Source organism: Strongylocentrotus purpuratus, unplaced genomic scaffold (assembly GCF_000002235.5).
Source record: "Strongylocentrotus purpuratus isolate Spur 01 unplaced genomic scaffold, Spur_5.0 spur5_scaffold_9, whole genome shotgun sequence".
In the NCBI taxonomy this organism is placed as follows: domain Eukaryota; kingdom Metazoa; phylum Echinodermata; class Echinoidea; order Camarodonta; family Strongylocentrotidae; genus Strongylocentrotus; species Strongylocentrotus purpuratus.
Window position 1 is genome coordinate 5,557,229 of NW_022145615.1, and position 12,500 is coordinate 5,569,728.

The following is a 12,500-nucleotide window of genomic DNA, read 5'->3' on the forward strand; positions in this document are numbered from 1 at the left end:
CAAAAGGAGGGAGAGATGGGACACATAATAACTAAGCACAAAACAAAGCAAATTTAAATGCCATTTTTGTATGAAATGAAATGAAATCTGCAATATTCTTAAACGTCCATATCAATAGATCATCTTCCAGCCTATACCATCATAATATTCAAGAGCGTACTGGGACAGAAGATCGGTAGGGACATTTCGATGGACTGGTGCACTCTTATGAGAAAGAATCATAAACGGATATATTATCAACCGGGCCCTCAGACCACAAATCGAGCGACCCTCAAGCACCCTCGAGTGGCCTTTGGGAGAAACTCGCCAATCTTCTGGTCATCTTCGGTCCGTCCATGACCGATACCCTCCTTTATCAACTCACCTTGTGATGTCCCATGTGTATGGTCGGCGGATGGTCCAGTATCATCCACAGACGATGCACCGTTTATCCTGACCCAATCCAACTGATCCGTGGTGTCCTGAGTGTAGTTGCATAGGTTAAAGTCAAAGTTGCATCGTTCTCCGACACCTACCGACATACGCGTCGAAAGAGAATGAAACGTACATCAGTCGCAGCAGTTAAACAAAAATCGTATCAAGACAGTTGAACGACACATGCTCCTGCGACACTTTCTACGTGGTAATTTCCTACATAAATATCAACAATTAAAAAAACCCAAAGCCTAACGTGGCGTGGTACTGCGTGGCATCAGTGGAGTGAAAATGTATATTCACCCAGCGTGTCCCAACAGTTCACACTAGCTCATAATTATGAATGCGGGTGTATGCTTAAACAAAAACATATTTCTCTGTATACTATAAATCAATTAGAAGACCGTGATCATATTGATGGATATAAAAACATATAAATGGCTCCATGCAAGTGCTGCGGCTCATCATCGTGATCATAATAGACCTATTCTGATGATTAACTCATTAAAACACAAAATGTGAACATGAGAAAGCTGTGGAATATACATTGGTATGAAACTGTTAAGATATACTCACAAACACCACACATAGCTGCCAGACAAGCGAATATCGAAAGTAAAACGAACGCCATCTTGTTCTCGTGCTGCTGCAGCCGGCGACGAAATGGAACATCCAACTTCATCATCAGCGTCAGTATAATTAACGGAAGAGCATTTGCCCTGTTAGACTTCCAGCCGCTTCGTTCTACATAGGGCTTAATAGGCAATGCTTTGAGAGCACGGACGAGAGAGTCTAATCACGTGATGAATATTACAAGTATTTGATGTAAGTACACAATAATCAGTCGGGGCGGTATCACACCAACACCCACTGACAGAGGCAACTCCCTGCAAATATTTCCTTTTCTTTTTTTTTCTGTCTGTTTAATTTTTCGTGACACATATTTTGTAAATCAGTGTAAATAATGCTCCGGAAGTAATAATAAAAAACGTTATATTATGAACCGACAAATCCAGAACATCTCAGAGTGATATTGAACTTCACAACGGGCCGAGTTTGTATATGGCACGAGGGAAATAGTCTGACTTTTGAAAATAATACAATTATGACGGATATGCTATATAGATGGCCGATGTGATTTGAATATTCGAGTATTTGCGATCTCATGCCTATTTTGTTCTCGAGTCACGTAGCCTTCCGCATCAATTAATGTGCGCTTGTTAGACAATGCAAACAACGGGTACTCCCACGGTGTCATGGCTATATCAGTATTTCAAACACTTTGTACGCGATATACGTGCAACTCTCCTCTTCTTTTGCACATTCGTACACAACTAACAATTATTTAACATCACGTGATAGCCTCTCAGCCAATTGGGTGCATTTACTCAAATGTCCTATATAATAGATCCACAGTCATCACGGCCAAATAGACGGATGGGAGTATTATTGAAAAGGGCAGCGCAAACATTCAAAGTCAACATGAAGGGTCTACCTTGCTTTTTGGCTTTTGGATCGAGACATATGTTCTGTTTTGCCCGTGTCCTTTGCTCTTATTCAATATATAAAAGGTTTTCCTACACGCCCCTTATTATATATTTAATGCTGTACTTTTTCTCTTTCGCTTTTTGGCCGAAGCTATATATTCATTCGGAAGGATCATTGAATGAATTTCTTGCATTCAATCTAGTAACCCCCCTAACATTTGTTTAAACCAACCCGATTGTAAACTTGACTTATTAAATAACTGAATCCATCGTACAAATTATCCGTGCAGAATTATTACGATTATTCTACCTAACTTTCTTCTTTCTACTTCTATTTCAACATTTCTCTCGTCTGTCCTTTTCGTTTCCCTCTTGATTTTATTTTAAAATATTATTTCTACTTTGTTTATTGCTGTATTTTATTGAATCAACTTGTAATAAACATGGAGTGTATTTTATTTTAATTTAACTGTTTATCATTTGTAATTTCAAAGTAGTTCAACCTTTCCGTTGCTGTGTAGAACGAGTTCAATTTAACGCAACAATTAAACTTTAATCCTAACGTACTTTTCATACTAAACAGTTTCATAATTGTCCATAGAGGTTTGACGTGTTTGCCTATTTGCAATCTTGATGGATTTCGTGCTCTGAAGTGGCTACTGAAAGCTTCTGTTATCCATTGCGATACCAGTTTCAACACGAAAAAAAGGAAAGCAAATAAATACGGAGCTTCGATAGCGGATTCCTGCTGTGATATCACAGAAGAATTCTCAAATTCAATAATTTGTCTGTGTTTGCGGTGAATTATTAACCCCTTTGAGAAGGAAAGGCATAACGAAACTTGAGGGGGATGGGGCAAAAGGAAAATATAGTGAGTCATAGAGAGAGAGAGAGAGGAGAGAGAGAGGAGAGAGAGAGAGAGAGAGAAAAGAGAAATAGAGAGAAAGAGAGAGAGAGAGAGAGAGAGAGAGAGAGAGAGGGGAAGAGAGAGGGGAAGAGAGAGAGAGAGAGGAGAGAGAGAGAAATAAAGAGAAAAAGAGCGAAAGAAAGAGAGAGACAGAGAGGAGAGAGAGAGAGAGAGAGAAATAAAGAGAAAAAGAGAGAAAGAGAGAGAGAGATAGATAGAGAGGGAGAGAGAGAAGAGAGAGAGGGGGGGGGGGGCTTAATTTACAATAAATGCGACACGTTAGAAATAAAGAGAAAAAGAGCGAAAGAAAGAGAGAGAGAGACAGAGAGGAGAGAGAGAGAGAGAGAGAAATAAAGAGAAAAAGAGAGAAAGAGAGAGAGAGAGAGATAGATAGAGAGGGAGAGAGAGAAGAGAGGGGGGGGGGGGCTTAATTTACAATAAAAGCGACAGGTTACATATCAAACAAAAAGCCTCTTTCTTACTTTTAATAGAGAACATACATATTCAAGAATTAAATCTTGCTTTTTAATCATTATAATTCAAAGATAATATGGGTAAATACAGCTTGAGCAAAATAAAATTCATTTGACTTACTCGCAGTTACATCAATATTAAGTATCGATTTAAAATGTTCATTCTTCATCATGTTGTTTTATGATATGTTATGTATGTTGTTCATATGGTTGCAATAAACATAAAAAGAAGAATTAAAGAAAGAAAATGAAAGTGAAATCAATTTTTTTTAGAAATGTGTTTGTAACCGTTGTAGGTTCACAAACAAAATGTACAAACTACTGTTAAAAATCACATTTATTTGTCATTGACTTTTATTAGGATCTTAAAGAGTATCATATCACAATGACTGATTTAAAGTAAGAATGGTATATAATTATGGATTGTTTTGTATGGGAAGTTTTAAGAATCATGTACGCCGGGTCCACTAAGATATTTTTTCTAAAAAGTATTTCAGGGGCCATACATGGGATTATCTATCCCATTCTTTGCCTCATCCACAGCGTTGTTGATGGCGACAGGACCGGACATCGTAGCATCGTCTTTGTGATTCTTATAGCCGATGGTCATGGAATCCGAACTTCGCGATCGTCGCAAGAATAGGACAACGAAGACGGCAATGATGATGACGATGAAAATAGAGAGAAAGACGCCGAGGACGATGGTTTCTCCACGATAAGAGTTGATGATCGGTGCCGAATTCGTCGGTTTTTCTGAAGAATGATAATAACAAATTGGGACATAATAATCAACGTTCATGAAGATAGATTAGGATATACAACACGCTGCACACTATGACAATCACATGGTAAGTAATGTGCACAGGATTATCTTATGACTATGAGAGATGTCGATTTTCAAGGCCTCTTATTGATGTAATTGAGGTAGTATTAAACAAAATGATAATGGGAATATGATGATACTTTCAAGACTTTAAATATTCATGCCTCCTGATCACTTGACGGAGGGCGGAATATGAATATCGTTGTCTATTCACCTATTATTACGATTTACCATGGTAAACATTTATGGTTGGGTTGGTATCAAATGCTCATCCTGGTACTAGTCGGGGGCGGGGGAGGGGGGAGGACTTGAAATTGTCTAATCATGGGACCTTTATAGCATGTCAATTTGTATTTTGCATGATGTGGAGTAGATCAAAGCCATGATGTTTCTTTCATTTCGTATGGTTTATATTATCATACAACATAGTTCGGGAATATATTTCACAACCTTCAAACATATTTTAGCCTACCGGAGATTGTAGGTTTGAAAACCACATTATCGATAGCTACAACCCCATTCTGTGGGGATGAGGTAGTAGAGGCGGTGAAAACGATCTGTAGACAAAAACACAAACAAATAAAACCAGATAATTGAAAGATAAACAAATCTGATCATCTATCAATAATCTGCAAAAGTGTAAGGTCAAGTTCTATGTCTATACTACTCACATACATATTTAACAATTTAGATCTAGTCATACCTTTTTCCTAAATGTGCCCAACTTGGTTAAAGAAAATAATGCAGCCCGGCGCACACTACACGATCTGACTACGATCCAAATTTGGAAGAATTCGTGATTGCATTTTATGTGAAAATTTGAACATGTAAAATCTTAACGCCGTAGCATCTGAGTAGTCATAATTATGATGGATAAAATCTATTTTTCAAGGGATTTCATGCTTTCTTGGAAAAGGAAGAGCTGAATCGGCTCAGAATCGTAGTGACGTCATGCAGCAGTGTGATTGTCTACAATTTGAAGCCGATTCGGCTTTAGTCTGACTAGAAGAGTTAAACGCACTTATTTTTCGGTTGTGAACATTGTATTAGTATTTAGAACCTGAATAAGGTCGATATTGGTTGTTTAGGTTTCAAAATCTAACATGACCGCTCTTTCTACGAAAATTAGATCGCATCTTTTATAAAGAAATCCTCTTAAAATAGGAACATTTAGATTTGATGATATCGTCTGATTTTGAATAGTACCACCTAAGTTTGTTAAAATGTGCAAAGAGAAGCTGCTTTGGCGAAACCTATAGAAATTATTAATAAAACACAGGTGAAAACTTCCAACTACACGTTGCACATTATTATCGTTATGATCATCCTTGGGCGTCGTTAATCTGTTTGGAATGATGTACGCATTTTGACAGACCACAATCTACGGTTAGTTTATCATTTCAATGCACTTTTTTCGAGATATATTTTGGCGAAATTCGAAGGAACAACAACCATGCATTCTATATTTCACATTTTAAAACGCTTTTCAATCGCCTCACCCTCGCAAAATCCAAGCCGAGAGCCTCGGTGTCAACATCCCATTTTCCTTTCACGACGCCCTCTACGCCACGAGTCTGTTGGAAGATTCTATGGTTGTCCGTTTGGTTCTCTCTCTCGATACTGATCGTGAAAGCCATCTTTGAATCGTTGAAGATTTGGTAGTCGAGTGAAAGGGTATATTGTTTACCAGATCGTACATCCAGGGTCGGGGTAGTCAAGACCGCCGTGAGACCAGGTGTTGGACTCTTGAACACAAATGAACCATCTAAAATTCAAGAATGGAAAGCTTGAGCTGTTAGGGTCAGAACGAACACAAAAATGGGGTACGTGTTTTCAAATTATTTCAAGAGCGTTAATAACGAAATGAGAGAAAGGACTCGGTTCTCTGGATATCCAGCATATTATGGCATTCCAGGAATATCTTCGCTAATGTATGACAATCTCCTGGTGAGCAACGGGTACTAATTGAAGCTGTTCACGAGGCGCCATTTTAACCAAACTTAGAAGGCAACCGTGCTAGTAATACAAAGCAATGTTTCAACAGTTCAGTATTTAACATTCACTTTCTTGTACGATTTAACTCTCACATTGCGCGTCGAAGACCGTGCCAATTTCTGACGCAGTCATACTCCAGCCAATACGGCTGTGTGTACAGTGGGCATCAGTTTTGCTTCATGCGTCAGGGTGAAATCAATGTTCCTTTACTCACCCATATCACCGACTGGCGGAGGAACAACGGCAACGGCATCGTACCAATCCCACTCCTCTCCCATCCCGTTTGCCTCACCGTAGCCGCACACTTCCGGTCCGCTCTCGAAGTCGCATACACTCTCTGTTCGTACACCAGAACACGGATGATTGAAGACGGTGATGTCGTCGATTGCGATATCTCCTCTCGGTCCTCCTCCGACAATGCCTCTGAAAACGATCTGTAGCACGTCAGATACCACGTGCAAATAAAAAACACCATTAAGACATTGTACTTTAATGATTTCTAAGATTAGTGATAGATGTGTAACATTTACACACGATGCTTGAACCATTCACAAGGTTTTCAATAAAAAATTCACTCATTAATTCAGTTGACTATTAATGGTCGTACACAATAATATTGATCTTCTTGATATGTTTTGTGATTTTTAACTATATTATGTATGATATGTTGTTATAGAAATAATTACGTTTTTGGCACCTTATTATATATGGCGGCTCAGCTACAGCGGGGGGGGGGGGGGGGGGTAATGATATGATATTTTTTGTATAAAGCGCACTAAAGTACATTTATTTAGTACCTGCCCTATATAAATTGACCTATCATTTTTAAACAGATCGTTTAATTTGAATCATAAAAAAACCTGGGGAAACAATAAAGTGCCTTAAAGAGGAAAGGATAGAAAATGAAGCGGGAAAGAGAAAATATGGGGGCGAGAGAATAAGACTGATGTGCGGGAAGTGGGTGTAGTTGTGGGTGTGTATGTGTTTGCTTCATATACGGTTTTGAAAAGAGAGCAAGCCATTGAGAGAGAGAGAGAGAGGATATACAGAGTTTTAAAAATCTCTATTGTTGTTTGTAAAATTACCTGAAATGTCTCAAAGGGTATAGCCTTGATGTCGACGTTCTTATGAAACCACTTCTGTCCTTGGTCTCGACTGATCTCGACCAGGGACTGGTAGTCTGAGAGTTCGGGTAAGATGTAGACCACCAGATTGCCTATGTCCCGCCCGTACATATAATAGTAGAACTGGAGGCATAACCCTTCGTTGTCTCCCGAGAGGGGCGGGGACATCAGGTCGGCGGTGTCGCCGGGTCGTCTGGCCGAGGAGGTCTCAGTGTACATGTAGTAACCTGAAGAATGGTTGGGACACAATGCAACAGTATATTTTCTAGGGATCATCTGCATGGTTTTGAATTTCTTTGGCATAGCTACATTACATATGACAAACTTTATTAACTATTGAATTACATCGATTAAACAAACCAAAAGGCGACTATTAAACAATGCTACAACGCTTCGGTCTTTGTCGTCAAGTCCTAAGTCAAATATAGAACTAACTAACTTAGACGTAAACATGCAAGGGCTAACGTTTGATGTCTTTTTGCATTTGTATACAGTGACAGCAAGAGGAGTTTTAAGATGATAATTTAAGTAAAATAATAAAGTAACGACCAAAAACAAGTTCAAACAGAACTTGATACATTTATTATACTATCATCAAAGTTATAGCAAACACCAATTTGAAAGAGATTTAAAGGTTGAAACTTTGGAGTCCAAAGATCATGTCCAAATCTGACCCCTTAAATCTGGACTTTTTTTTAAGCTTATATGATCACAGGCCATTTTTGTTTCCAGTTATATATTTCAATGTTCCTGTTGTATAATTTGTTGCAGAACGGTGATGCAGTGGGTCTGTTTCTCCTGATCCAGTCGAACCATGGACCTATGGTCGAACTGATCGTTCTTAGACAAAGTGTAACTGCAGGTTAATCAGTTATGGGAATTTAAAAACTTGGTGAACCATAAATCACAGTAATAGATCTGCCTGGACTAGGCCTAATATTAGGACGCTTTAACACAAAATATCCGCCATTTTGTCTTACCTTCCAATGTTCCTGTGGTATGATCTGTTAGAGGACTCGTGTACAGTGATGCAGTGGGTCCGTTTCTCCTGGTCCAGCCAAACTGATCGTTTGGGGACTGAGTATAACCGCAGATATCCTGATCGAAATCACAGCTACCGGTCTTTGGGGTGGGTGTCGGTGCAACTGCATGATTTTACATACATGAAACACAGATGTTATTACATGGTATATACATTTGGCCAACATCCCAGTTAGTCAATTCAAACGAGCCAAAACAACAAATACAAAACGAAAATGAACAGGTAATTTTATTCATAAAATAATGCGCGATTTGTCAATGATCAATTATATTATCTTTAGATACAGTTTGACGTTTGAGTAACTTTCATAAACTCCGACCATTTCTGATGAGAATTTGTTTTCACACCTTCAAATTGTTAACGAATATAATTATATAGTGTTGTTTTTACACAGATATGAGATTACGAAGCCATTCTATTCACAAATACGACAAGAGTCATATTAAAAAAAAACAGGAGCTATATTTTTACCAGGGATTACCCCTTATTTGTAATATAAGTCCACTGAAGGGAAATTATACTTAACAAGAGTTTATGGAAATGTTGATAGATAGCAACTCAACAAGGTAAATACAAAAAAATGACCGATCATTTAATGTTTTGTAAACATCAGTAACCTTTGTGGGAATAAAGTTATGGTTACCTTCACAAGCCCCATTCGTAATACTGATATCATCAAGCCCAATTGCAGAATACCACTTCTTTGGTCCGACGCTGATGTAAAAACATACCTGAAATGATGGAAAGAAGTGATTAAGCACCACTCAAAACAATGTCTAGCGGCTGGCCTAGGCCCAGGTATAGGGAAAATGCATTATAAATCGGTAATGCTTAAAACTAAATTATGTATTGTGTCCAAGGGCATGTAGGCACTTTTCAAGGAAAGTTATTCATTATGTTCTTCAAGGAATGTCTATTTATAGTTTTCTGATACCGAAATAGCGAGGAGGATGAAAGCGATGGAAGATGACAAAAATTAAATCATTGGTCGTCAATGGACGCAAAGTCTAAGTTAGAAACTGTTGGAGATAATAAGAAGATAGAGAAATCCTTTCAAAGTCATTCAAGAAAATTATACCATGCAAAAGTGGGCATTGTTTACGGTGATTAAACATTGAATCATAAGGGTAAGGATACTCACCGAAATTAGTATCAATTGTATCGTAATTTACCAACCTGGAAATATTGATCGGACGGATCAATGGTATACTTCTGCTCATGCCATCCCCACGGCTGCTTCCCGAATACTGAGAGAACGGGGTCCAGCGGCAGAGGTTCGTTGAAGTTTCTGATGTAGAAACCCATATGGTCGACATTTTGGTTGGACATGTGGTAGTAGTAGGTCAAGCAACGCGGATCATTGGACGGGGACATCATGGGCGAGTATAGTCGTGAGCGGTCGTTCGTCTTGAACTGACCCCGATTCGGATCGAAGGTTATGACATGACCTGTAAGATGATAGTAAAATCGAAATTTAAATCTTCGCAGAAAAAATAATGGTGATGAAAGCGATGTTGATGATCATCATTATCATATTCAGCGCAAGTCAATAGAATCACACATGTATTAGCCATTCGTATATCAAGCTCTATACATCCTTGCGAATTTTCATATGTGGAATACAAAAAATGTTCAAATATCCTCTCATTTTAGGAGTTTATATTACAAACAAGCTCTTTAAACCGATCTCTATTTATTGCCTTTGAAATGGTATTGGTTTTCGATAAGTGGCATATTGAGGCACATGGGGCAAGTGTCGACCCCGATAAAGTAGAGGTGGGGAGACGGAGTAAGAATGAGGCTAATGAGGTTTTTTCTGCTTGTCAGGAATTTCCGGTTAAAATATATTACCTTTCGCCGATCTAATAGTGTGATCCCAGATATTGGTTAACTGGAATCCTTGTGTCTTGGGTGTAATGAGACTCCAATCTCCCTGGTCCCACGGGGCTTGAGAGAAACCGCACCAGTCTTCTTCGAATCCGCAATCGAACCCTGGCATGGAGGTCGATGGTGTCGGAGGAATGATCTCGGGAGTCGGTTCTGATATGAAACAGCGGTGAATGCGATATAAATAAGTATAAAACGGGCAAAAATGTGCTTTTAGTCATTTTAATATATTGTTTCTGATTAATAATTGATACACCAGCCTTTAATATGATACAGTCCGATTCAGTAATCCATCTTTTTAATTTTTTACTTTGAATAATTGTCATAAAAGTAAGACGATAAAGCTAGATGGCGTTGGCAGTGTTATAAATAATCGCCCTATACTCACTCGGCGGGCAACTGTTAGGACCGTCGGTATACAGGAATACGTCATCGATAGCGATGTCGTCCCGTGACTCGATGCCGCGAACTCCTTCAAACACGACCTTAAACAAAAATGACGAATTGAAAATAGATTACTGCACCTTCATGTCAGACACTCATACTTAAATTAAGTCAATTTTCTATCAAGTTTGTTTATTATTTTTTGTATTTGTTACACAGACTCTCATGTAGATCCCCTTTCGGGAAAATTGTTTTCTTTATCTCGCAATGCCCTTGTACAAATGCCTGTTGCACGTACATTCTGTTCGAAACAGAAAATGGATTTTTATTATTTATGAACATGGTTATATTGATACACCTAAGATGAGAGAATACGAGATTCAAATGTAAATAAATACATTTTGTTCAGTGATATAGATATTGTATTGCATTATCAATGTATTTTGATGCTCTGTACATTGAACAATTTCATCTGTTATAGCTGCATGTTCGATTACTTTTATCTCAATAAACCAATCTAATACAATAAATACAACAATCACTCTGTGCACATGGTGAAGAATTCTATTACAACTTGTCTTCATATAGTCTCCTTACCTGAAAACCTTGACCACTTGGGGTCGCAAACGTGGCCCTATGCCAGTAGTTTCCCTGGTTTCCTTGCTGAGACCAGACTTGAGTTCCTGGTAGGTCCTGGTCTTCCGTCTTCGTGTAGACGTTCAGGGTCTCGACGTCGATACCGTACATGTTGTAGTAAAACTCGATGCAGCCGCCCTGGGGGAGGGGCGTTGAGAGGGGTGAGATAAAGCGTGCCTTGGCTCCGATGGGTTTGGAGTTGGACGGGTTGATTAACATGAAGAAACCTGATCAAACACATCAGATAGAAAATTTTCGTTATCAAAATGGAGGAAAATTCAACAAAAACTTGCCTTCCAGCATTCCAGGGAACATCGCACAATGCAGTTCTTGTATTAAAACTTGCATTGTATTTGTAACCCTTACGCTGTTATTAATTCTAAATGTGTATATTGTATGCATTTTTTCTTTTATTCTAAAAACGGAAAACTGAATAGACAAAAAAGGAAAAATACACATTCAGTTTTGACAAAAATATATGAAACCCACATTCTGAATATACAGTCAAACCTGTCTTTAGCGACCGACCAAGGGAAACACAAAAAGTGGTCTTTGTAGACAGGTTCCTTAAGTGCATTTTTCAATGAGAAACAATTTTCAAGAGAAACAACAAACGTGGTCTTTGTAGACAGGTGGTCACTAAAACAGGTTTGACTGTAATGGAGCAAAACAATTTGGGTGATTGATCCCCTTTTCACCATAAGGTCAAGCTCACCAAGTTCGTCTCCTCTAGTGTGGTCCACATCAGGGCCGGTGTAGGAGGCCGGAGTACCTCTGTTCTTCCAGGACCAGTTGTAGTCATCCGTTGTGTCTTGGGTGTAGTAACATAGCTCAATCTCCTCGAAGGTACAGCTTATAGAACTGTGGTTCAGCAGAACGTCTTCATTGGATAATAATTATAGGCATTAGTTTTCGAAAGAAGGAGGAAGGGAGTGAAGGGAGGAGCAGAGAGGGAGAGTTAGACCATGTAGCCAGAATGAGAGACAGGGACAGAGAGAGAGAGAGAGAGAGAAGTAAAATAAACAAAGGGAACCTTGGTTTGCTTTTTTCATATTAAGTCAATACATAATTAGGAAAAGGCAAACTATCTATATGGAAAGTACCTGAGAAATCCCTCAAAATTCCCTAAAAGACATGATATGTATACCTTTATATTCAAATAGTACGTCCATCTATCACAGATAGCGATAATCACATAACAACGATTATAAAATGTTCACGCAGCTTCAAAAGGTGATTATCTATGCCACGATTCAAAGTCTGACTGATATCCAAAATTGCTATTGCAGAAACATTTTTTCGTTTTTTATAACAGCGAAATAATAAAT

At 38.6% G+C, this 12,500-nt stretch overlaps 2 protein-coding genes across 2 annotated transcripts in view; both read right to left on the reverse strand.

Annotated features, from left to right (window-relative positions):
• LOC588882 (MAM and LDL-receptor class A domain-containing protein 1) overlaps window positions 1-1,662 on the reverse strand; it is a 17,695-nt gene extending 16,033 nt beyond the window's left edge. The window contains exons 1-2 of the mRNA XM_788546.5: window positions 991-1,662; window positions 365-511 (exon numbers count right to left, since the gene is read on the reverse strand). Coding sequence (XP_793639.4) covers window positions 365-511; window positions 991-1,099 — 256 coding nt within the window. The 5' untranslated portion in view covers window positions 1,100-1,662. The remainder of the gene's footprint in view (window positions 1-364; window positions 512-990) is intronic.
• Window positions 1,663-3,296: 1,634 nt separating this feature from the next.
• The window catches only part of LOC100893908 (MAM and LDL-receptor class A domain-containing protein 1), a 23,294-nt gene continuing 14,090 nt past the window's right edge, over window positions 3,297-12,500 (reverse strand). The window contains exons 8-19 of the mRNA XM_030976282.1: window positions 11,888-12,052; window positions 11,134-11,399; window positions 10,541-10,637; window positions 10,117-10,305; window positions 9,442-9,713; window positions 8,909-8,996; window positions 8,204-8,368; window positions 7,185-7,450; window positions 6,314-6,533; window positions 5,604-5,869; window positions 4,577-4,661; window positions 3,297-4,034 (exon numbers count right to left, since the gene is read on the reverse strand). Of these exons, the coding sequence (XP_030832142.1) occupies window positions 3,775-4,034; window positions 4,577-4,661; window positions 5,604-5,869; window positions 6,314-6,533; window positions 7,185-7,450; window positions 8,204-8,368; window positions 8,909-8,996; window positions 9,442-9,713; window positions 10,117-10,305; window positions 10,541-10,637; window positions 11,134-11,399; window positions 11,888-12,052 (2,339 nt within the window). The 3' untranslated portion in view covers window positions 3,297-3,774. The remainder of the gene's footprint in view (window positions 4,035-4,576; window positions 4,662-5,603; window positions 5,870-6,313; window positions 6,534-7,184; window positions 7,451-8,203; window positions 8,369-8,908; window positions 8,997-9,441; window positions 9,714-10,116; window positions 10,306-10,540; window positions 10,638-11,133; window positions 11,400-11,887; window positions 12,053-12,500) is intronic.